Source organism: Delphinapterus leucas, chromosome 11 (genome assembly GCF_059928025.1).
Source record: "Delphinapterus leucas isolate spDelLeu-1000000601 "Yukka" chromosome 11, BTC_Dleu_Yukka2, whole genome shotgun sequence".
NCBI lineage: Eukaryota > Metazoa > Chordata > Mammalia > Artiodactyla > Monodontidae > Delphinapterus > Delphinapterus leucas.
The window spans coordinates 23667277-23691105 of NC_143139.1; the positions used below are offsets into that span (position 1 = coordinate 23667277).

General features: G+C 34.9%; 1 protein-coding gene across 17 annotated transcripts in view; it reads left to right on the forward strand.

The window, feature by feature from the left end:
* Positions 1-23829, forward strand: part of CCDC91 (coiled-coil domain containing 91) — a 411994-nt gene that overhangs the window by 236043 nt on the left and 152122 nt on the right. Inside the window, exon 9 of one of the 17 annotated variants that reach the window (XM_089920451.1) lies at positions 15782-17325. The exons of the other annotated variants lie outside the window; for them this stretch is intronic. Within the exon in view, the coding sequence (XP_089776577.1) occupies positions 15782-16105 (324 nt within the window). The 3' untranslated portion in view covers positions 16106-17325. Of the gene's footprint in view, positions 1-15781; positions 17326-23829 lie in introns of those variants that run through there. 17 annotated transcript variants of the gene reach the window in all.

Sequence of the window (23829 nt, forward strand, 5' to 3'; positions counted from 1 at the left end):
CCTACCAAGAGTCTCCTCATTAGCATAAACTCATGTATGGTTGAAAGGGTCTTGTTGTGTTAACAAAAGATACTCCTTTCACTCCTTTTACTCTGGAAATTCCAAGGGTTTTAGAAGCCTTGTGCTGGGAACTGGGGGTAAAGACCTAATATGAATTTCTTATTGTATCACAGATATTGATTAGGATTGTGTTGAATCTATTTAGATGCAATTGACAACTTTACAATGCTTAGTCTTTTTACCTTAGAACACAGTTTATTGCTCCACTTAGTTAGGTCTTTTTTTTTTTCCTTTTTAAATTTTATTTTATTTATTTTTTATACAGCAGGTTCTTATTAGTTATCAATTTTGTACATATTAGTGTATATATGTCAATCCCAATCTCCCAATTAGTTAGGTCTTTTTAAATTTCCCAGTTTAAAATTTTTCACTGTTCAGGTCTAGCACATTTTTTTTTGGTCAAATTTATCTCAATGTATTTCATATTTCTTTAATGCTAGTTTGACATTTATTTATTTTTTTAATTTTAATTACCCAATGCCTGTTGCTAGTACATAGAAATACAATTGTTGTATATTGGTCTTGTATTCTGTAATGATACTAAAATCCATTATTAGTTTAAGCACACTTTTTTGCAGAGTCCATGGGATTTTCTACATAGTTGTTGTCTGAGAGGAGAGGCATTGTTGCATCTTCCAGTTAATCTTGATGCCTTTTGTTTCTTTTTCTTAACTTATTGAACTGGCTGAACCTCTAATAAATGTTAAAGTAGAAAGATATCTTTGCCTTTTTTTTTTTTTGACCATGGGAAGAAAACATTCAATTTTTAATCATTAGATATAAAGTTAGCTATAGACATCCTTGTGAAAGCCATTTAGTAGGTTGAGTATTTTTCTTCCTACCCTGAGTTTTTATTCCAGGAATAGATGTTGGATTTTGTCAAACAAATATATATTATATACATATATATATGCATATATATGTGTATGTATATGTATGTGTGTGTAATTTTTTCATAAAACTTTAGTGATGTCTCTTATTTTATTCCAGATATTAGTAATCTGTGTCTTCTTTTTTCCTCATTAATTTTGTAGAGGTTTATAATTTTTTTTCATCAATTCAAAGAGTCAGCTTTTGATTTCATTGATTTTCTTTTTGTTTTTTCTGATTTCTACATCACTGATTTCTACTCTGACCTTTATTATTTTATTTCTTTAGCTTAATTTTAATTTGGGTTTTAATTTGCACTTATTCTAGTGTCTTAAAGTAGAAGTTTAGGTCATTGATTGAAATCTTTTTTCTATAAATAACCTATTTAGTGATGTAAATTTTTTTCTAAGTACTACTTTAGATATGTGTCTCACAGTTTCAAATGTCATTGTCATTTTCAATGAGAAAAAATACTTTTAAAATTCTCTGTTGATGTCTTTTTTTACCCTTGGATTATTTAGAAATGTGTTATTTAGTTTTCAGATATTCTGTGGTTTTCCAGATGTACTTCTTTTACTGATTTCTAATCTCATTGTAGTGTAGACAGAGACTATACTTCATATGATTTAAATGCTTTTCTGAGATTTGTTTTATGGCCCATAATACAGTCTGTATTGGCAAATGTTTTTTGTCTACTTGAAAAGAATGTTCATTCTTCTGTTGGTGGAGTTCTTAATAAATATCATTTAGATCAAGTGTTTTGGTCATGTTGTTCAAGTCTTCCATGTTGTTACAGATTTTTGTTCTATTTGTCTACCAGTTATTGAGAGGCATGTGTGAAAATGTCTGACTATACTTATGCATTTGACTGGTTCCCCTTGGAGTTCTGTTTTTTGTTTTGTTTTGTTTTGTTTTGACCCCCAGCAATTTGAAACACTTCTATTTGGTGCATAAACATTTAGGATTATTATGTTTTCTTCACATAATTTTACCTTTAACACTATGAAATGCCCACCTCTTTCTCTGATAATATTATTTGCTATGAAATCTACTTCATATGATATTAATATAGTTTCTTCACCTTTCTTTTGATTATCATTAGAATGGTATATTTTCTCCTATCCTCATACTTTTAACTTATTTGTATCTTTATGTTTAAAACAAGATTCTTGTAGAAAGCATGTAGTTAACTCTTACTCCTTTTATCTAATCACTGCCTTTTCATTATATTTTTAAAACTCTTTACATTTAATGTGATTGTCAGTATTTTGGGGTTTTAAAGGTAATATCTTGCTGTTTGTTTTCTATCTGTTCCACGTATTCTTCGTTTTCTTTTTCTGCCGACTTTTGGATTATTTTAATTATTTCATTTTATGTCCTCTATTGGTTTATCATTTACAAGTCTTTGTTGTTTTATTTTTTGATTGCCTTAAGGGAAGTTTGGAAAATCTTTTCCAAAAAGGATAGATAGTAAATATTTTAGGCTCACTATTTAACTCTGCTGTTATAGAGAGAAAGCAGCTATAAACAATTTGTGAATGAGTACTGCTGTGTTTCAATAGAAATTCAATAAAAATCAAGCTCCAGATTAGATTTGAACTGAGGTTTGCCAGTCTCACTTATCTAGAACAAGAACTGGTGTAACTTAGAGAATTTTAATATCTTGAGCTCTTAATTTCCTCCTTATGATAATTTTTTTTCTCAAATTTTGTTTATTATGAAAATCCCTTGTACTTCACTTGTTAATAATGTTCTCTTCCCTGCAGAGTCTGATGCAGTAAATCCAGTGGGGCAAAGGAATATATGAGGTTGAACCTTATGAAGTTGGCAGTATTTAGCTGTTTTTAGTCTATGAAAACAGCATTTTTATGTGCTTCAATCTGTTGTATTTTTAACAAGAATCCAGGAGACTGTTTTGTTTCCACAATATTAGGAAACACCATTTTGGGCAATGTTTTCCAAATTTCTTGCTAATGAGAATACTGGGGATATTTGTTCACTATTCAGATTAACAAGCTTCTTGTCTATTAATTTTTATTCTTAATGATTTAGTTGTATTCCAAGTATAGGTATTTCTAATAGACTAATCAGGTAATACTTATCAGAGAACTTTGAGAAACACTCTTTGGTATTGCCTCTGTATTGCTCATCTTCAGCACTCATTATGCTTAATTCCTCACCCTTCAAGTTTCAGAAATTTAGAGGAAGGAATTCCATTCCCCCACTTTATTTAGGTGTTTTTAACATCAGATCAGTTAAAGGGATATGTTAGAAGAAAGGACATGTCAATTTTTGCTATCTTTGTGAACTAAGAAGCCACTTCAAATGGTATCTTTTATTCTTTATTAGTAGTTTGGATTGGGGCAACTATGTAATTTCTTTGTGCCTCTTTTTAAAATCTCTAAATTACAGTTAATTGAAGTATCTCAGCAGGGCTATATAAAGATTAAATGAAGCACAGCGCCTAGAATATAGTAATATTCAATAACTAGTAGCTATAGTTATGTGGAGAAATCTCTTGATCAGTTCCTTTGTGATTACTTTCATGCAAAGGGTGTCCATTCTCCTGAAATATGAGAAATAGTTCACTCATCCATTTTTATGTTTTTTTACGGTTTCCTTTTTGAAAGAATGTTTAGATTTTTCAATCTAGCTATAATTTGTGTTAGCATTTGGCAGTTTTATTTTTTTAAAAACATAATTTTTGTATAAGGTTTGGGTAATTCCTTCTCCATTGATTTTGAAACTTCCCTTATCACATATTTTAATTGCATTTCCTGTAATTAAATAGAGCAAACACAAAATTAATAGATGTAGTATCAAGAGTTAACAAATGATTTTGTAGGGGAGGAAAAAATTGTTTTCCCTACTACCATGATGTGTTCTCTGGCTGGGGCCCTTAAATTGAACGGACAAAAGGCAGACTAACAAGAGAAAACCATATGGATTTATTTAACATAATTTTACATGACATGGGAGCCTTCATAAAGACCCAAAGAAACAGTTATATCTGAGTGTTTTTATACTAGGATTCGTGCAGTAAAGTCATGGAAAAACATGATAGGACAAAAAGGTGTGCCGTAAGGGTAGTAAACTGGGGGAAGCTTAGTAAAACCTGTTAATTTGGATTCCTCTTGGCATCCCTCTGCCTTCAGAGATAAGGATGCGCCTTTCCTCAGGGTATGGAGAGGGCCCTTCTGACAAGAGCGTCTTTCTATCTGCGTTGGGCAAGAAGGAGGAGGTCAGAGACTCCTTCTCACATGTGCCTTTCCTCAAGTTCCTTTAGCTTAAAATATTGAATATATCAAGGTGTCATATTTTGAGATAGCGTGTTCTGAACTCCACCAGTTTCATTATGACATATTTACTATCTTTTACATTGGGGGTGGGGTGACAAATAAAGGTAAGGCTCAACTTCTCTGTCATGTTTTGCTTCCTCCTCCTTCCCTAAAGAGCCAACATTATACAGAGTTTACCATGTTTTTGCTCTTACTCCATGTACCCACAACTATTTAATATTTATTTCTAGTTTGTTCTTAAATTCCCCAAAATGTTATTGCGTTATTTCATTTCTTATTATGATATACTCACATATTTATGAATTTTATATTTCATTTTACTTCTTGCCTTCTCTCCTTTCTCATGTGTTCAATTTACTTCCTATATTATAGTCTTTATTAACTCTACAGTATAAACTTACTTAATTTTTGTTTTTTCTGATAATTTTTGTTACACCCTAATTTGTGAATGATATTTCAGTGTTACATAAAATTCTGTAACAGTTATTTTCCTTGAAGATATTATTTCATTGTCTTTAAATCTCTATTGTTGTTTATGAGGTGTCTAATGTTAGTTCATTTATTGATATTTTGTAGATAGTCTTTAATCCTTGGTTGTTTTTAGTAGTTTCTCCTTATCTTTGGTGTTCTGTAATTTTACTTTTAAGTTGTTTTTGACTTTTTAAACATCCTGTGCAGGCATGGCAGTGGTATCTAACGACCCACCAAAATTTGTTCTTCTTCTTACCTAGTAGAGTTGTCACTGGCTAGCCGCTGCTCCCCCAGGGAGCCTTTTCCCTTGCTTTTATGGGGTTGATGCAGTTCTTAAAAGCCTCTTTTTGCTATTATATCCTCCCGTGAAATACCTGTCAAATAAAACAGTCGATATGAAATAAGTTTTTTCAAATTCAGCAGTTTAATTTATATTATGATTTCCCTGGACAGTAAACAAAGTTCAAGTAAGTTAACTTTTCATCAGTGATTTGTGAATGAAAGTAATGTGTATCACTTCCTGGCCAAGACAGTTAAGAAGTAGATGGGCTCCGTCTGCCATCTCTTTCTTCTTTTGCTTGTAAGAGAAACATTAAAGTGCTTTGTCAGTGACAGAACCATAGACATGGGGAGATTAAATTACCATTTGGAGGGAATCTGTTATTTAGGAACACTTCTATGAAGAAGAAAGAAAACATATTAAGTCATTGAAATTTTGGGAATTATTTGTTGACGGCAGCTAGCATTATCTTAATATATGAAGACGCATTTGGCTTCATTATCTTTCAAAAACTTTATACCGTTAATCAAATATATTTTTTTAGAACCCAAACTTTATCACAGAAGTATATGCATCTAGAAACCCACTGAAAAGTTTACCAGTTAAGAATTACTACTGTAATAAATAAACATAGGCAAGAAGTCAGACAGGTTGGATTACAAGCAAGTAAAAAGTCCTTGGTTTCTCTGTGTGTAGGACAACGTGGAAAGTGAGAGTTCATTTTAGTTGAAAAGTGGGTAAGATTTGAATATTAATGTATGAAAGTGCCCAAAAATGTGATTGAAAAGGAGAAAAGTACCCAGCATTTTAAAAATTGGTTTAATTTTAAAAATTTACTTTGACTAGAATACATTTAAATTGAGAGAAAATCATATCTGGCTTGAATTGAGATTAAGGAATGGTGATTTATGCCTGGTCTCCTGAATATCCTACATATCACATTGTTCTCTTCTGTATGGCACAGGCATTTGTTCACACTTGGTTTTCTGAGTATCATCTCTAGACCATGGGGATGTTTTAAAATATTCCCTGCATTCATTTAGAGGAAAATTGGTAGTCATAGATTGTTACAAGGCACCCACTCTCATTCTGCTTGGGCAGAACAGAAAAATATTGTTGTCTTGGCACCTTAAATATAGAAAAAAGAAACACAGAGGAAAGCCCATGGAGAGAAGAACTAAGGGCAAGAAGGTAGCAATAAACCAAGTGGCATATTGTTAAATCACACCCTAGTGAGATATATTCTATGTTTGAATCCCTTAGAAACAATGAGAACACCATTTCCCCTTATTGAAGACAGTAATGCTTTAGAACTGAAAATCAGACCTTTTTGGTGGAGGTCGGAGTGCAATTCTTCTTACTGCCCAAATAGTATGGAAAAAATTAAATGAAGATAACCCAAGGGTTTCAAGTATAATTAGCTAGCATTTTAGTACTATTATGGGCTCAGATACTCATTATCTTTTTATAGCCTACTTTAATGTTTATCTACTTTAATCATTTTTCCCCATTTTCTTTAAGGTTCATTTCTTGACATCCAGTTTAGGAGTCAGCTTAAAATGTTAATTATTTGTTTGTAAAGTACATTTTAAAATAAATATTTTGAAGTAAATTTATTGTTAATGAGGATATATCCGTGAAATCATAATATAAAATATGCAAAGTGTGATTTTACGTGTAACATTGTGATTTGCAAATAACCTTTTAAAATGAATATATTGCATTAGGAAAACTATGTTTATTTAAGTTTTTTTTCTCAGTACAGGAAACAATTGTTTTTAATTGAAATTTGTTTCTCTACCTAAAAAAATTTTGCTAAGATCTATGTTTAATATATAGTGGTTATGATCAATGTGGAAGATATGATTCAAAAAACCAAGAATAAAGTGAAAAAAGTGTTGAAGGGCTTCCCTGGTGGCACAGTGGTTGAGAGTCCGCCTGCCAATGCAGGGGACGCGGGTTCGTGCCCCGGTCCGGGAGGATCCCACATGCCACGGAGTGGCTGGGCCTGTGAGCCATGGCCGCTGAGCCTGCGCGTCCGGAGCTTGTGCTCCGCGACGGGAGAGGCCACAACAGTGAGAGGCCCACGTACCACAAAAAAAAAAAAAAAAAAGTGTTGAAATTACTTTCTGAAGAGTTTCAGCATATTTTATGTCTTTTTATTAATGATATAATTCATTACAAAAGCTATTTGAGTATAATTGTCAGGATACTTTCAGAATATTCAATGTTGATCAATGTTTTTTTCTTTTTTTCCTGAAGATTTATTTGTGAGATAATTTGTCCTGGAGCAGGAATGGCCCTTAAAACTTTGTTATATTTGGATGAGAAGTCAGTATCTAGAGAGCATTCCCCATCCAGTTGGTGTTCCCAAAAATCTGATACAGGAAAAAAAGATACTAATCTTTACATCTAATAAACTTCTTATTAACTTTCTCTCTTTACAGCATTATTTCTTACAGGAGGGGGTTATGCCACTATCACTATTACCATTGTTGCTGCTGCACTAGTTTGGCATATATAGGTAGGAACTATTTTGGAAATTGTATTTTTCTTTTACCAGTATTTTCCTATCCAAAAACTTCTTGTGTGTAATCAAGGTGCATAGATGTGAATGTGTGTGTTTATGTATACTGTTACGGAAAAAATTATTGTCACTCTTATTTGAATGGTAAGGAATACTTCAAGACTGTTGTGATAGGTGTCAAGATTATTGCAATAAGGGAAAGAGATTGGGCTCAACTCATTGCAACAAGAAGAAGTGGGAATTTATAGCTAGGGAAGCAGGTTAGGGGGATTAGTGGATGGAAAATTACTATGAGACATCACGAGTAGGGGGGATTCTTGCTAAACTGATATAACAGAATTCTTGTTGAGGGCAATCCAAAGGGTTCAGATGTCAAGGACAGGGATAAGGAATTCGATTAAGTACGGACAGTGATCAGTTATCAAGAGTGAGGAACGAGGAATTTGATTGGGTATCAAGGGTTGGGGGGATTCTCTATAACCTGACTTAGCAGGATTCTTGCTAATATTGGGCCTTGCAGACCTGGCTAGGATGGGGGCCAAGGTTGAGGCCTAGTAGAGAAGAGGGCTTAGAGAATCCTGATTAAAGTTTGGTCAGGACATGTCTTATCAGTACTCATCAATACTCAGATACACCCATCAATATCAGTGATTATATACATATTTATTATGTATATGTTATTATGTATATGAGTGATTATAGACATATAAACTGGCCTCTTCCTCCTGTTGGCCTTGATCTTTGCATTCAGTTATGTTGCTTTGGTGGCCTCTGTCTCATCTTGTTCTGTGCTTTTATTTGTACTTCTTGAACCTTGCTACTGCTCTTCCCATATTCCCTAAAATTTGCTCTGTCTGTGATGATCAATCCCTTGTATAATGGCACCAGGAACCTATATGAGCTTCTAGTACTGGGCCTGGAATTTAGAATATTTGCTTTCACACAATTCTTTACATGCAAAGTGGGTGGTTATTGGCTTTTTTCCCTTTATTTTTTAATTAAAAAAGCTATAATTAGCATACCATAAAATTCATCCATGTGAAAGTAGTCCTGTGCGTTTTGACAAACACAATCATATAAGGAACCACAATCAAAATACAGAAGAATTACATCACCCCAAAATATTTTTCTGTGCTGTTTGTAGCCACTGTAATTTCTTCATCCCTGATGTGTGACAACCACTCATCTGTTTTATGTACCTATAGTTTTGCCTTTTCTATAATATCATATAAATAGAACCCAGTAGTATGTTGCCTTTTGAGACTGATTTCTTTTACTTATTATAATACATTTCAGATGCATCCATGTTGTATATTTAACATTAGTTTATTCCTTCCATTGCTAAGTAGTATTCCATGTATGGATGTGCCACAATTTGTTTATCCATTTACCAGTTAAAGGAAATTTGGGTTGTTTTCAGTTCTTGGTGATTATGAATAAAGCTGCTATAAAATATTCACATGCAATTTTGGAATAAACATAAGTTTTCGTTTAAAAATTTGCAATAACTGGGTTGTTACTAAGTATATGCTTAACTTGATATCAGCTGTCAGACTGTTTTTCAAAGTAGTTATACCATTTGTATGCCCACCAGCAATGTATTATTGTTTCAGGTTTTCTTAAATTCTCTGCAGTGCTTGGTGTAATCATGTTTATTTGTTTGAATTTAAGCCACTCCAGTAGCTGTGTAGTGGTATCTTATATGGTTTTAATTTGCATTGACTTGCATTTAATATGCATTTAAGTTATACTCAGTTTGCATTTGACTAATAAAGTTAAGTATCTTCTCCTGTGCTTCTTTACCATCTGTACATTTTCTTTAATGAAATATCTGTTCTTATGCTCATTTTTATTTTGGATTCTTAATTTTCTTATTTTGTTTTGAAGGTATTTTACATTCAAGTCCTTTATCAGATATGTCATTTGTAAATGTTTATATTCTCTTAACAGTGTCTTTGGGAAGAACAGAAGTTCTTAATATTGATACAGTTTATCAGTTTTCTTTCTCATGAACTGTACTCTTGGTATCCCACAGAAGAACTTCTTACCTAACCTCAGTCAAAAAGATTATATTTTCCTCTATAACTTGTAGGTTTTACAGTTGAGTCATTTTTGTGTGTGGCATGAGATATAGATCAAATTTGTTTTGTTTTGTTCTTTGCATATGGGCATCCCATTGTTCTACCACCATTTATGAAAATCCTTTTTTCCGTTGAATTGCCTTTGCATTTTTGTTGAAAATTAATTGATCATGTGTGTGTGGGTCCTTTTCTGGACTGTCTGTTTCATTGTTCTCTATGCCAAAATCAGCATTGTCTTGATTAGCTTTATGGTATATCTTGAATTTCATACTGTGATTTCTCCAAGTTTTTTTCTTTTATAAACCTTTTTTGACTCTTTTAATTCCTCTTTTAGTGTAAATGTTAGAATCAGCTTGTTGATTTCTACAAAAAATCTTGATGTGTTTTGATTTGAGTTGTGTTGAGTCAGGGAATTTATTGATTTATTGAATCTTCTGATCAATGAAAAATGATATCTTCATTTGTGTCCTCTTTGATTACTTTTATCATTGGTTTGTAGTGTTCAATGTATAGATCTTGTACTTTGGTTTATAACTGTATATACAAATATTGAGTCATTATGTTGTACACCTGAAACTAATGTTATGTTTCAGTTATATCTTAATTGAAAAACAAAGTGCAGAAGATAAAGGCAAGTTAAAGTTCAACAGTCAAATATAAAAATAAGGTCACTAAATAATTATAATACCTAACAAGGACTAATCATGTTCTAGGTGTTTGTCAAAATGCTTAATATGCATTTTCTTATTTATTCATTCCTTGATTCACTTTTCATTCATCAGCTATTCTATAAGAACAATAAACACTTTTGCATGTTTTATACCAAGGCTTGAAGTAGGTCTGGGGGATTTAAAAACAAAAAGGTCTATGTCCCCCAGAGCTTACAGTCCAGTGTGGAAAGTCAAACTAGTAACAGGCAACTACAGTAAAATAAGAGATATTGGTAAGAAAAGAGTAAGCACAGAATGCTATAGGAATCTTCGGAGGACCATCTGATTTCACTTTATGCTACTACATTTGTGTAGAAATAGCATTAGTCTGGCCAACAAGTAAAACTGTCATGGTCTTCAGATGGTTTCACAGGCAAATTCTACCAAACATGAAAAGAACTTATACCAGTTTTTCTCAAACTCTTCCAAAAGATTGATGAGGAGGGAACACTCCCAAAGACATTCTATGAAGCCACCATCAACCTGATACCAAAACCAGACAAGACACCACCAAAAAAGAAAATTACAGGCCAATATCTTTGATGAATATAGGTGCAAAAATTCTCAACAAGATATTAACAAATTAAATCCAACAACACATAAAAAAGATCATACACCACAAGCAAGTGGGATTCATCCCAGGTTCACAAGGATGGTTCAACATACGCAAATCAATCAGTGCAATACACCATATTAACAAAAGAAAAGTCAAAAACCACATGATCATCTCAGTAGATGCAGAAAAAGCATCTGACAAAACTCAACATCCATTCATGATAAAAACTCTTACCAAAGTGGGTATAGAGGGAACATATTGCAACATAATGAAAGCCATTTATGACAAGCCCACAACCAGTATAATACTCAACAGTGAAAAGCTGAAAGCCTTCCTGCTGGAATCTGGAACAAGACAAGGATGCCCACTCTCACCACTTCTATTAAACATAGTATTGGAAGTCCTAGCCACAGAAGTCAGAAAAGAAAAACAAATAAAAGGTATCCATATTGGAGGGGAAGAGGTAAAATTGTCACTATATGCAGATGACATGATACTATATAGAGAAAACCCTAAGGACTCCATACAAAAACTAGTAGATCTAATAAATGAATTCAGCAAAGTAGCAGGATACAAGATTAACATTCAGAAATCGGTGGCATTCCTTTACACTAACAATGAAATATCAGAAAGGGAATGTAAAAAAAAAAAAACCTTTTAAAATCGCACGAAATAAATAAATAAAATACCTAGGAATAAACTTGACCAAGGAGTGAAAGACTTATACTCTGAGAACAATAAACCATTAATAAAGGAAATAAAAGAGGATTCAAAAAAATGGAAAGGTATCCCATGCTCTTGGATTGGAAGAATTAATATTGTTAAAATAGCAATACTACCCAAAGGAATCTACAGATTTAATGCAATCCCTATCAAATTACCCATGACATTTTTCACAGGACTAGAACAAATAATCCAAAAATTTATATGGAACTATAAAAGACCCAGAATTGCCAGAGCAAAATAAATAAATAAAGGAGGAGGCATAACTCTCCCAGTCTTCAGACAATACTACAAAGCTACGGTAATCAAAACAGTGTGGTATTGGTACAAAAACAGGTATATGGACCAATGGAACAGAATAGAGAGCTCAGAAATAACCCCACACACCTACGATCAATTAATCTTTGACAAAGAAGACAAGGATATAAAATGGGAAAAAGACAGTCTCTTCAGCAAGTGGTGCTAGGAAAGTTGGACAGCTGCATGTAAATCAGTGAAGGTAGAACACACCCTCACACCACACATAAAAATAAACTCAAAATGGCTTAAAGACTTAAATATAAGCCATGACACCATAAAACTCCTAGAAGAGAGCATAGGCAAAACATTCTATGATATAAATCCTACCAATGTTTTCTTAAGTCAGTCTCCCAAGGCAATTGAAATTAAAAAATAAATAAACAAATGGGACCTAATCAAACTTACAAGCTTTTGCACAGCAAAGGAAGCCATAAACGAAACAAAAAGATGGCCTATGGAATGGCAGAAAATATTTGCAAATGATGCAACAGACAAGAGCTTAATCTGCAAAATATACAAAGAGCTCATACAACTCAACAACAAAGAAAACAACCCAACTGAAAAATGGGCAGAAGACTTTCATAGACATTTCTCCAAAGAAGACATACAGATGGCCAGTAGGCACATGAAAAGATGCTCAGCATCACTAATTATTAGAGAAATGCCAATCAGAACTACAATGAAGTACCACCTCACACTGGTCAGAATGGCCATCATTAAAACTTCTACAAATAACAAATGCTGGAGAGGGTGTGGAGAAAAGGGAACCCTCCTACACTGTTGGTGGGAATGTAAGTTGGTACAGACACTATGGAAAACAGTATGGAGGTTCCTCAGAAAACTAAAAATACAATTAACATATGATCCAGTAATCTCACTCCTGGGAATATACCCAGACAAAACTATAATTCAGCAAGATACATGCACCCCTATGTTCATAGCAGCACTATTCACAATAGCCAAAACATGGAAACAACTAAATGTCCATCAACAGATGAATGGATAAAGAAGATGTGGTACATATATAAAATGGAATACTACTCAGCCATTTGCACCAACATGGATGCAACTAGAGATATCATACTAAGTGAAGTAAGTCAGAAACAGAAAGACAAATACCATATGATATCACTTATATTTGGAATGTAAAATATGGCAGAAATGAACCTATCTACAAAACAGAAACAGACTCATAGACATAGAGAACAGACTTGTGGTTGCCAAGGGGGAGGAGGGAGGGAGACAAATGGACTGGGAGTCTGGGTTTGGTAGATGCAAACCATTACATTTAGAATGGATAAACAACAAGATCCTAATGTATAGCACAGGAATTCAATATCCTGTGATAAATTCAATATCCTGTGATAAACCATAATGGAAAAGAATGTAAAAAAAGAATGTCTATATGTGGATAACTGAGTCACTCTGCTGTGCAGCAGAGATTGCCACAACATTGTACATCAACTCGACTTCAATTTAAAAAAAACTATCATGGTCTTATTGTTTTCTTACATCATAAGAGTTTCAGATCATATTGGATTTAAAAGCAAAATTTAGTCATTTACTGCTTACGAGAGACTCGTAAAACAAAATAACACAGGATAAATATGAACAAATGAATACTGCTTTTCAATCCAATTCCTATAAAAAGTAAGCGGAAGTAGTAGTATCAACAAAATATCTGCTTTTGTCCAAGTAGAATTTTGGACAAAATTTATTAAAAGACATTTTGTAAGTTCATTTTTCTTTATATAACTTAATCAGTAATAGAGTAAATAACCAGGAATTATTTATTTAATAATCACAACAATTAGTACCATCAGTTCAATATTTACTGTGTGTCTATTACTACAGTACATCCATAACATGTGCTATTTTATTTATTTCTTTATAAAGACACTGAGATTGTAGCAGTGATAATCAGTGAGTCAATATGGTAACACCCATCTAATAGGCAAAAAAATTTGGGTTTGATTCCAGATTTAATTTAAAGCAAAAAATGTCAGAAATAGAAGGAGAATTTAATAAAAACTCAGTTGGCATTAATTAAACATACCAGTGTGTCGATGACAGATAATATTGGAAAGAGTAAAAAGTAAGTTTATAATTCACTATTAATAGAGATTTTGAAGAGAGAGGGAATAAAAAAGTTCAGTAGTCACATTTACATAGTATAAGCGTTCAGTTCTGTTTTAAAGAAACTTTATCATTTTCCCCGCTTCTTTCACGATCACAGTTTTTTTTGGAACATTGTTTATATCCATGGAATACTGGTGTTCCACTGAATATAATTTTTGGAACTCCGAAATCAAGGTATAGAGTATTTGAACACAGTCATTTACAAAATATAAAGAATACATGATAATTAAGCTTTTCTTTGTCAGATGCCTAAAGGATATTTATAAAAATTAAATGACATGAAAACTAAATATAATTTTTTTAAAATACAGAGTATGAATTGAATGACTCTTGTCATTATAACATATAATATGTATTAAAAAGTCCTATAGCAAGTTTGAATTTTTTAAGTTCTCTTTATAAACTTATACAATTATTTATTATCTACTACTATTTATACCGTATTAATTGCTTTACAGACAGGTCACTTTATCCCTACAACAGGCGTCCCCAACCCCCTGTTAGGAACCAGCTCGCACAGCAAGAGGTGAGTGGCCAGCGAAGGAGCAAAGCTTCATCTGTATTTACAGCTACTCCGCATTACTCACATTACCGCCTGAGCTCTGCCTCCTGTCAGATCAGCGGTGGCATTAGATTCTCATAGGAGCGTGAACCCTACTGGGAACTGCTCATGCGAGGGATCTAGGTTGTGCGCTCCTTATGAGAATCTAACGCCTGATGATCTGAGGGGGAGCCGAGGCGCTGATGCTAGCGCTGGGAGCGGCTGCAAATACAGATTATCATTAGCAGAGAGGTTTGCCTGCACAGAGACCATAATAAATCTATTGCTTGCAGACTCGTATCAGAACCCTATCAGTGAGTGGCAAGTGACAATTAAGCTGCATCTGGTGGCAGGCTTTATAGTGGCAAGTACTTCAATTGTACAGCTGCATCTGGTGTCAGGCTTTCAGTCAGAATCCGACACTTATTTTAGTCCTTGCTTGGCCCGCCCATTATTTTATTTACCACTTCCATCTGTGCCTCTTTCCTGCACTGTACACTTGTCTCAGTCACAGTTTTGGTAAGCCCACAAGCGTATCCTAGCCAAAATGAGTAAAAAACAGACGTTGCTGGAGAGCTTCTTTGAAAAGGGGGAAAGACCCAATGATGAGACAGCAGAAGGCTCTAAGACTGCCAACAAAAAGAAAGCTGCATTTAAAAGAAAATACCAAGAGTGCTACTTAAATTACGGGTTCATTGCAACAGGTGATTCACGTCCTCCAAGCCCGCTGTGTATAATATGTGGCGACCGGCTATCCAACAAAGCCATGAAACCTTCAAAACTGCTTCGCCACGTGGAGATCAAACACCCTGCCTTAAAAGACAAGCCTTTGGAGTTTCTCAAAAGAAAAAAAACGTGAACACAAAGAACAGAAGCAATATTAAAGGCCACCACTTCCTCAAATGTGTCTGCACTGAGAGCATCATTCTTAGTGGCTAACCGCATTGCTAAAGCCAAGAAGCCCTTAGTATTGGTGAAGAGGTGATCCTGCCTGCTGCTAAAGACATTTGTCGTGAACTTTTAGGAGAGGCTGCAGTTCAAAAGGTGGCATGTGTTCCTCTTTCGGCTAGCACCATAAGTAGACAAATTGATGAAATAGAGGATATTGAGGCACAATTGTTAGAGAAGGTTAATAAGTCACTGTGGTATGCAATCCAGGTTGACAAGTCTACCGATGTTGACAACAAGGCAATAATGCTTGTTTTTGTGTGATGTATTTTTCAGGAGGATGTGCGTGAGGATATGTTATGTGTACTTTTGTTGCCAACCAACACGACAGCTGCAGAACTATTCAAGTTTTTAAATGATTACATAGCAGGAAAGCTGAATTGGTCATTTTGTGTCGGTATATGCACAGATGGAGCAGCTGCCATGACTGGACAGTTTTCTGGTTTCACTACTCAGGTCAAAGAGGTTGCTTATGGGGCTTCCCTGGTGGCGCAGTGGTTGAGAGTCCGCCTGCCGATGCAGGGGACACAGGCTCATGCCCCGGTCCGGGAAGATCCCACATGTGGCGGAGCGGCTGGGCCCGTGAGCCATGGCCGCTGAGCCTGCACGTCCAGAGCCTGTGCTCTGCAACGGGAGAGGCCACAACAGTGAGAGGCCCGCGTAAAAAAAAAAAAAAGAGGTTGCTTATGAATATGAGTCTACACACTGTGTCATCCTCAGGGAAATGCTGGCTAGACGAAAAATGTCACCTGAACTTAACGTTTTGCAGGATGTGATTAAAATTATCAACCACATTAAAGTACATGCCCTTAGCTCATGTCTGTTCACGCAGCTCTGTGAGGAGATGGGTGCAGAGCACACACGTCTTCTCTGATACACAGAAGTGAGATGGCTTTCTAGAGGTAGATCACTGGCCAGAGTTTTTGAGTTACAAGAGCCGCTCCAGAGATTTCTTTTCAAAAAACCTGTCACCGCTGGCAGCACATTTCAGTGACACAGAATGGGTCGCAAAGCTTGCTTACTTGTGTGACATATTCAGCCTGCTCAACGAACTCAATCTGTCACTTCAGGGGAGAACGGCAGCTGTGTTTAAGTCGGCAGATAAAGAGGCTGCATTCAAAGCCAAACTGGAATTATGGGGGTGATGAGTGAACATTAGGATTTTTGACATGTTTCAAACATTAACAGAGATTTTGAAAGAGACTGAGCCAGGGCCTTCTTTCTCCCAGCTGGGGCATGATCACCTGTCTCAGCTTTCAAAAGAGTTTGAGCGTTACTTCCACCCACAAAAAAACCCTGAACTGGGAAGGAATGGATCCGTGACCCATTTGTGAATAATCGACTTTGTCCATGCTAGAAGAGGATCAACTGCTTGAGATCGCAAATGACGGTGGCCTTAAAAGTATGTTTGAGGGCTTCCCTGGTGGCGCAGTGGTTGAGAGTCCGCCTGCCGATGCAGGGGACATGGGTTCGTGCCCCGGTCCGGGAAGATCCCACATGCCGCGGAGCGGCTGGGCCTGTGAACCATGGCCGCTGAGCCTGCGTGTCCGGAGCCTGTGCTCCGCAACGGGAGACGCCACGACAGTGAGAGGCCCGCGTACCGCAAAAAAAAAAAAAATATGAGACAACTTCAAATCTCCATACGGTCTGGATTGAAGTCAAGGTGGAATATCCTGAGATTGCCACAAAAGCACTGAAAGGCCTGCTTCCATTTCCAACATCCTGCAGGGTTTTCTGTAGTGATGGCGACCAAAGCGAGATCACGGAGTAGACTGAACATAAGCAGTACACTTGGGTGTCACTGCCTCCCATCACCCCCAGATGGGACCATCTAGTTGCAGGAAGACAGGCTCAGTGCCCCCACTGATTCTGCATGATGTGAGTTGTATAATTATTTCATTATATATTACAGTGTAATAATAATAGAAATAAAGTGCACGATAAATGTAATGCTCTTGAATCATCCCTAAACCATCCCCCCACCCCAGTCCATGAAAAAATTGTCTTCCGTGAAACCTGTCCCTGGTGCCAAAAGGGTTGGGGACCACTGCCCTACAATATTCTCCTACGATAGGCTTAATTTCTTACATGTTGCAGATAACAAAACTACAGCTTAGAGATAAGTATTTTGCCCAGGATCACACAGTTGGCAAACAGAAGGGCTCATATCTGTGATTTCAAGTATTGCCTTCCTTTTTTTTATTGTATTCTTTGTACTGCATGAACCTAAAAGCAAAACAAGACAAAAAACAATGCCTCTTTGATCACAATTTTTGGCATTTCTACTTCAGCTTTACCATCTAGTTAAATTACAGGTTTAGTTTACAACTACCTAAAATCCTGGCATTGTAATTTCTACTTTAGAATTAGTTCTTGTGAAACTCAAATGGGTCATATACTTTATGTCAGAGCAAATATTCTGGACATTTTCAGCCCTCTTATTGCATTATACTATCTTTACCAAACAGATCTTATAGGTTTTACTCCAAAAAATAATATTACATTCTGCAACATTATTTAGAAATAGTGCTTTTTTCCATTTTAGTAAAATGAGCTACAAAAGTGTAGACTTTTATGAAGTTCTTGAAGAAATTTCAGTGATATTGGGCAGATGATTACGATGAATATTTGATTCATTTCAAATAACGAAGCTAATTTACTCTTTAAGATTAGCATCTATGTTTTGGGGCTTCCCTGGTGGCGCAGTGGTTGAGAGTCCGCCTGCCGATGCAGGGGACACGGGTTCATGCTCCGGTCTGGGAAGATCCCACATGCCGCAGAGCAGCTGGACCCGTGAGCCATGGCCGCTGAGCCTGCGCGTCCTGAGCCTGTGCTCTGCAACAGGAGAGGCCACAACAGTGAGAGACCCACGTACCGCAAAAAAAAAAAAAAAAAAAAAAAATTAGCATCTGTGTTTTAAAATCTGCTTAAAATTGCCTGTACTCTCCTCTTACCCTGTACCCTCTTCTTATATATTATGTAATCTGGGAAATATGTAGAAGATTTGATATATTCACAGTTTGGTTCTAGATGAAATATTTCTGATTTTTTATGTGTGTGAGAAACCTAAAATGATTCTACATAGGTTTAGATCAAATCGTTGTATTTTAGCAGTGTTATCAGGTGGGCTTTGATATCCAAATAGCTCTAAATGAAAATGAAATAAAAATGAGGAAACTAAAGATGTAGATAGTTCATTTGTTTACAGTGTTTTTGTTTTTTTCTATTTTAAATATGTAGTGTGCATTAGGCAAATATTTGACATCTGTATGCATTATACACTCTGCTGAGTGCTGGAGAAAAAGCAGTGAATAAAACACAGTCCTTTCCCCCATGCAGCTCTCTGTTGCCCTCTGTGTTTACCTGTTCCTTGGAAAATGAAAGATAAAGGAAGAAGGAGAAAAAAAGAACCTTAGTCCACTTAAGTGCTATTTATATTTTATTCTATTCCCCACCAATTTGTTCATTTTCTCATACTTGTGATTATAGCTCATCTTCCCATATTTAATTAACATTACAGGTATGTTTTTAAGTTAGTTGTGATTTTCTTTTTCCAGTATACAGAGTGCTGCAATGAGTAATTTTGCCCATATATTATTTTTGTTTTTGTATTTTTCTTTGGCATAGATGTCTAGAAGTAAAATTAATTATATGGCAGGAATCTTTGTTTTCATTATTACTCTTAATATTATTAACAGTTTAAGACTTTGTAATACATGTTGAAAAAATTCTTTGTTTACCAATTTATAAGTATCAAGCAATACAAGAAGGTGCTCATTCACTGAGCTTTTAACAACACATTTTTAAACTGGTAATTTGATAAATAAAACCTTTTAGGTTTGTGTAATGGTTAATTTTATGTCTCACCTTAGCTAGCCTGTGGTGCTCAGTCATTTGGTCAAACACTTGTGTAGATATTACTGTGAAGGTATTTTGTAGATTTAATTAACCTTTATAGTAAGTTGACTTTAAGTAAAAGAGATACCCTAAATAATATAGGTGGGCCTCATCCCATGGGTTGAACATCTTAAGAGCAAATACTGTGGTTTTCCAAGAAAGAAGAAATTCTTCCTCAATGTTGTAACATAGAAATCCTATGAGTTTCCAGCCTGCCTGCTTGCCCTAAGGATTTCGTAGTTGCCATCCCCTACAGTAGCATGAGCCAATTCCTTAAAATAAATAAATCTCAGTTCTCCCTCCCCACACTGGTTCTGCTTCTGTGGAGAATCCTGACTAATGCAGTTGGTACTTTGTATTTATTTGCCTATCTTTGAGATTGCCATGACCTTTTAAGGACGCTTAAGCCCTTTGTCATGCTTTTCTATACATACTCTGTACTATTTGTGTATTGGAGTTTTGTTTGGCTATTTATATAGTCAATGAAAGTGCTGGGAAGCCTCCATTTGCATATGTCACTCTTATCACCTCTGTCATTTTAGGACGTGCCAAATGCTTACTGTATTAGCATATGATTATTTATTTATTTAGAAAGGTATTGAAGATTTCTGGTTGTCATCTTTACCGTGCATAACCAAAAGTACTATAATTACATCAAAATGGTCAAAGTTTAGTTTTCTTGTAAATTCAAACAAAATTCATTTAGTTATGTTAATTCATCCATTTTTTGGTAATTAATTTTTCATACTGCTCTTTGTATGAGTAAAAGGGTAGGTATCAAATTTCAGATTTTACAAGAATCCATTAATGACAAATATTACCAAGTTTTTTAACTTCATTTCATTTCATTTGCTATAATGGTTATAGACAGTAACACTAATTTTTATTACTTTTATAAGAGTTATGGCATTATTATTCTAATCCATTCTTAGCATACCATCAGGATCACTTGAGTCTCATTCCCATAAAATAGGCAGAAAAAGTGTGCCTTGAGACCATTTATCTGCCAGGAAAAACACATTTTATTACCTGCTAATTATTGTCCCAAATTTATATATATAGTGATAATGTTGGCAGATTGTGGCTAGCCATAGGATTGTTTTTTTCTCTTACCACATACTTCACTTTTCTTTATTCTCTGCGTAGAGTAAATTTGAGAGAGTGAATAAAGAAGTGAAATTTTAAATTGAAATCTATATAGAAAATAAGAAGCTTACTTCCTCTTTCTTCTGAATATATTCTTTGAGAGAACAGGCCAACCATCATCCTCATTTAAAATAATGTAAGTAATGTTTACATAAGAAGAAAGCCATGGAAAGAATAGTCCTGCTCATTGCTTGGGGGAAAATTTGTAGTGATCAAATGGAGAAATTAGAACTTAACTCCTGTTTAATTTTTTCTTCTGTAAGTCCTGTGTTGTGTTTTGTTTTTTCTTTCACTACTCTCCCTCAGTATAAAAATCACTTTTTCACAGAGGACATTGGTAAAGGGGAACAGAAGCCCTAGAGTAGTGAGAAGATTGATATTGTGCACCAGTCAGCCGATAATATGTACATAATTGCCTGTCCAGGTGAATTGTGATTAAGGAACTTGCAAATGAAAGCAGTGAAACATTCCCTGTGATAAAAGAATGAGCTAAGTACTCTGCACTACAAATGCAAAAGTATTCTTAACTTTCAAAAAGAATATTTCACAAACTGGTGATTATTGAGATGTTTCCTAGCGTGATTCCAGAATGGATTGTTAAAGACGATTGGTGACTTCTGGAACAAAGGTTGGGTTCTTAAGAAAATATTGTCCTACTAAACTTACCCTTTGGAGGACAGATTTACTAGGATAGACAGGAAAATGGAGCAGGACAGATTATCTCAAATTTAATTAAGTTCTCAAAGATCATTGCAAACAAAAGTATGAAATACATGAGGTCAAGGGCATTAGATAAAAATTGGCTAAATGGCCCCACCAAATACATAAATATTTGGATTTATATATTTATATCCACTTAGAAGAATGATCTATAGTGGAATGCCACAGTGATGTCTTCATCCTTATTCTGCTCAATATTATTATCAATGATTTGGATAAAAATATTGAAAGCATTTTTACACATTTGTATATGACATTAAATTGTATTTAAAGTATTTTAAAAGGCTGGAGTAGTGGGGCTATATCCAAAGTCAAAATTCAAAAGGAATAATTAATGTCATACTTAAAACTTCAACATTAGTAGAAAATTAGGAGCCAAACTCAGCCATACAACATGTATTTAACATTTAGGACTTTTATTTAACAGTAAGTTGTAACGGCAAGTTTTAAAAACTAATGTCATTTTAGTCTGATGTAATTGAAATTAACTTTCCAAAAAAAACAAGAGAAGAGGGAGGTACCACTCTTTTTAGACTTATATCACATAATTCCTTTCAGTACTGAGTGTCATACTTTTAAAAGTATGTATTCAAATTGGAAGATATTTAATGGACAGCGGATACAAGGTTGAAGGCACATGCAGACATATAGTATAAAAAACAATTGAAGATACTTGAAATAAGTTGCCTATTTGGAAGATTGTTATATGAAAAAAGATTAGACTTATTTTGGAACCTTATAGAACTAGGGTCCTGAAGCTAGAAGGAAACATTTTAACTCAACATGAAAATACAAAGTGGTATAAGGTTCCCCTAACGGTATTGTGTTGATATGAAATAGGCTATATTAGACCATTTTTACCTATAACTATTTCACATATTTCAACCTAATATAAAGGGATAGTGAGTGAGTAGTGTTCCCTTCAGGTAGCAAATTTCCTTTCTCTGGAGTAAACTTATAACATCTGCAGTCATTTAATGGATAATTTGTGGAGGGGTTTCAAGCATTGAATGAGTAGTCAGATTGTGTCTTTTAAGTTCATTTCTGATCTAAAGATTTTGTGATTCCAGAAATTGAATTTAATTTTACATTCACTGGGTGTTTGCTGAATGGAGATCCAGATTGACAGGGACATAAGTAGAGTTGACATTGTCTTTGTTGATTTAAAATGTCCTCATTTGTCTAGATTCATAAATATCTTTTGCTAAATTTAAGGACATGATATGAGAATATTCTATATAGTCGTAGGCTTAGTCCAATCCTTAATTTGAATATTTTTTAAAAACCTATCTTTACAATTACAACTTTTTTAAAAAAAATTTTACTTCTGTAAACCAGTGTCTGATATTTTCCTGCAGAAATGTTAATATTTTCTTTAAAATATCCACTTTGGATAAAATTAGTTCTTTGGGTAGAAATAATTTCCCATGAAATACTTTTTATTAGCTTTTAGAAAATAAAGTATTGAAAGTAGATAGCAGAAATAATAACAAATAGCTGCTTATTGCAGAAAAGTTATCTTGAAAACTAGTTTCTACCTACTAAATTTATTTTCTTTGCTCAGGGTTTTAAAAATGTGTTCTGTTTTAAACAACGATTTTAATGAAAAATGGAGACTTGAGAAAGATCCTCAGTGGATTCTCTATCATATAAGCAATTTAATAATTCATATTGGAAAGCTAATCATTCTTTTTGGTACCTCATGATTAAAACTCACGAATCAGAAATTTGATGTTAGATGAAATATAGTTCTGTTACCTGGTCAACTCAAAGCATTGTTTCGGTGGCCACAAGGATTGTCTGAATCAAGCTTGGAAGTAATATTCTGCATGTAAATTCTCATTTGAACTCCTTTCAAGGTCTGTTTCAAGAAATGGTGACCCATTAGGTTATCTCAAAAAAACTTTTCATAGATAGCTATGAGTTTTCCATTTATTCCTTTCATGTTTGTTCTTTTTTTTTTTTTTTTTTTTTTTTTTGCGGTACGCGGGCCTCTCACTGTTGTGGCCTCTCCCGTTGCGGAGCACAGGCTCTGGACGCGCAGGCTCAGCAGCCATGGCTCACGGGCCCAGCCACTCCGCGGCATGTGGGATCTTCCCGGACCGGGGCACGAACCCGTGTCCCCTGCATCGGCAGGCGGACTCTCAACCACTGCGCCACCAGGGAAGCCCTCCTTTCATGTTTTAACACTTCGATAGTGTGAGCGGCAATGAAAGAGGAAATAAATAGGTGAAGTGAGGATTGAAGTTCAGATTATAAAATTACCAGATTTACCATAAGTAGCGTGTCCAGAAAAGCATGTACAATTATGCTATATGTGTGCATGCTCTAAGCATTTTACTCTATTAACTAATTTAATATTTATATTGCTTTTGCATTAAAATGAATGGAACAAATAGATTAGACTACCTGGAACAGAGCTTACATGAAGAATTTGCAGTTGTGCCCAAAACAGTGATTCTGTAGGCTCTCCTCAGAGTAGAAGGACCTGGAGTAGATGGAAAGCTCTAGAGTGCCAGCAACTTCCAGCTGTTCCAGACCAGCCACTTCTGTTTACCCCA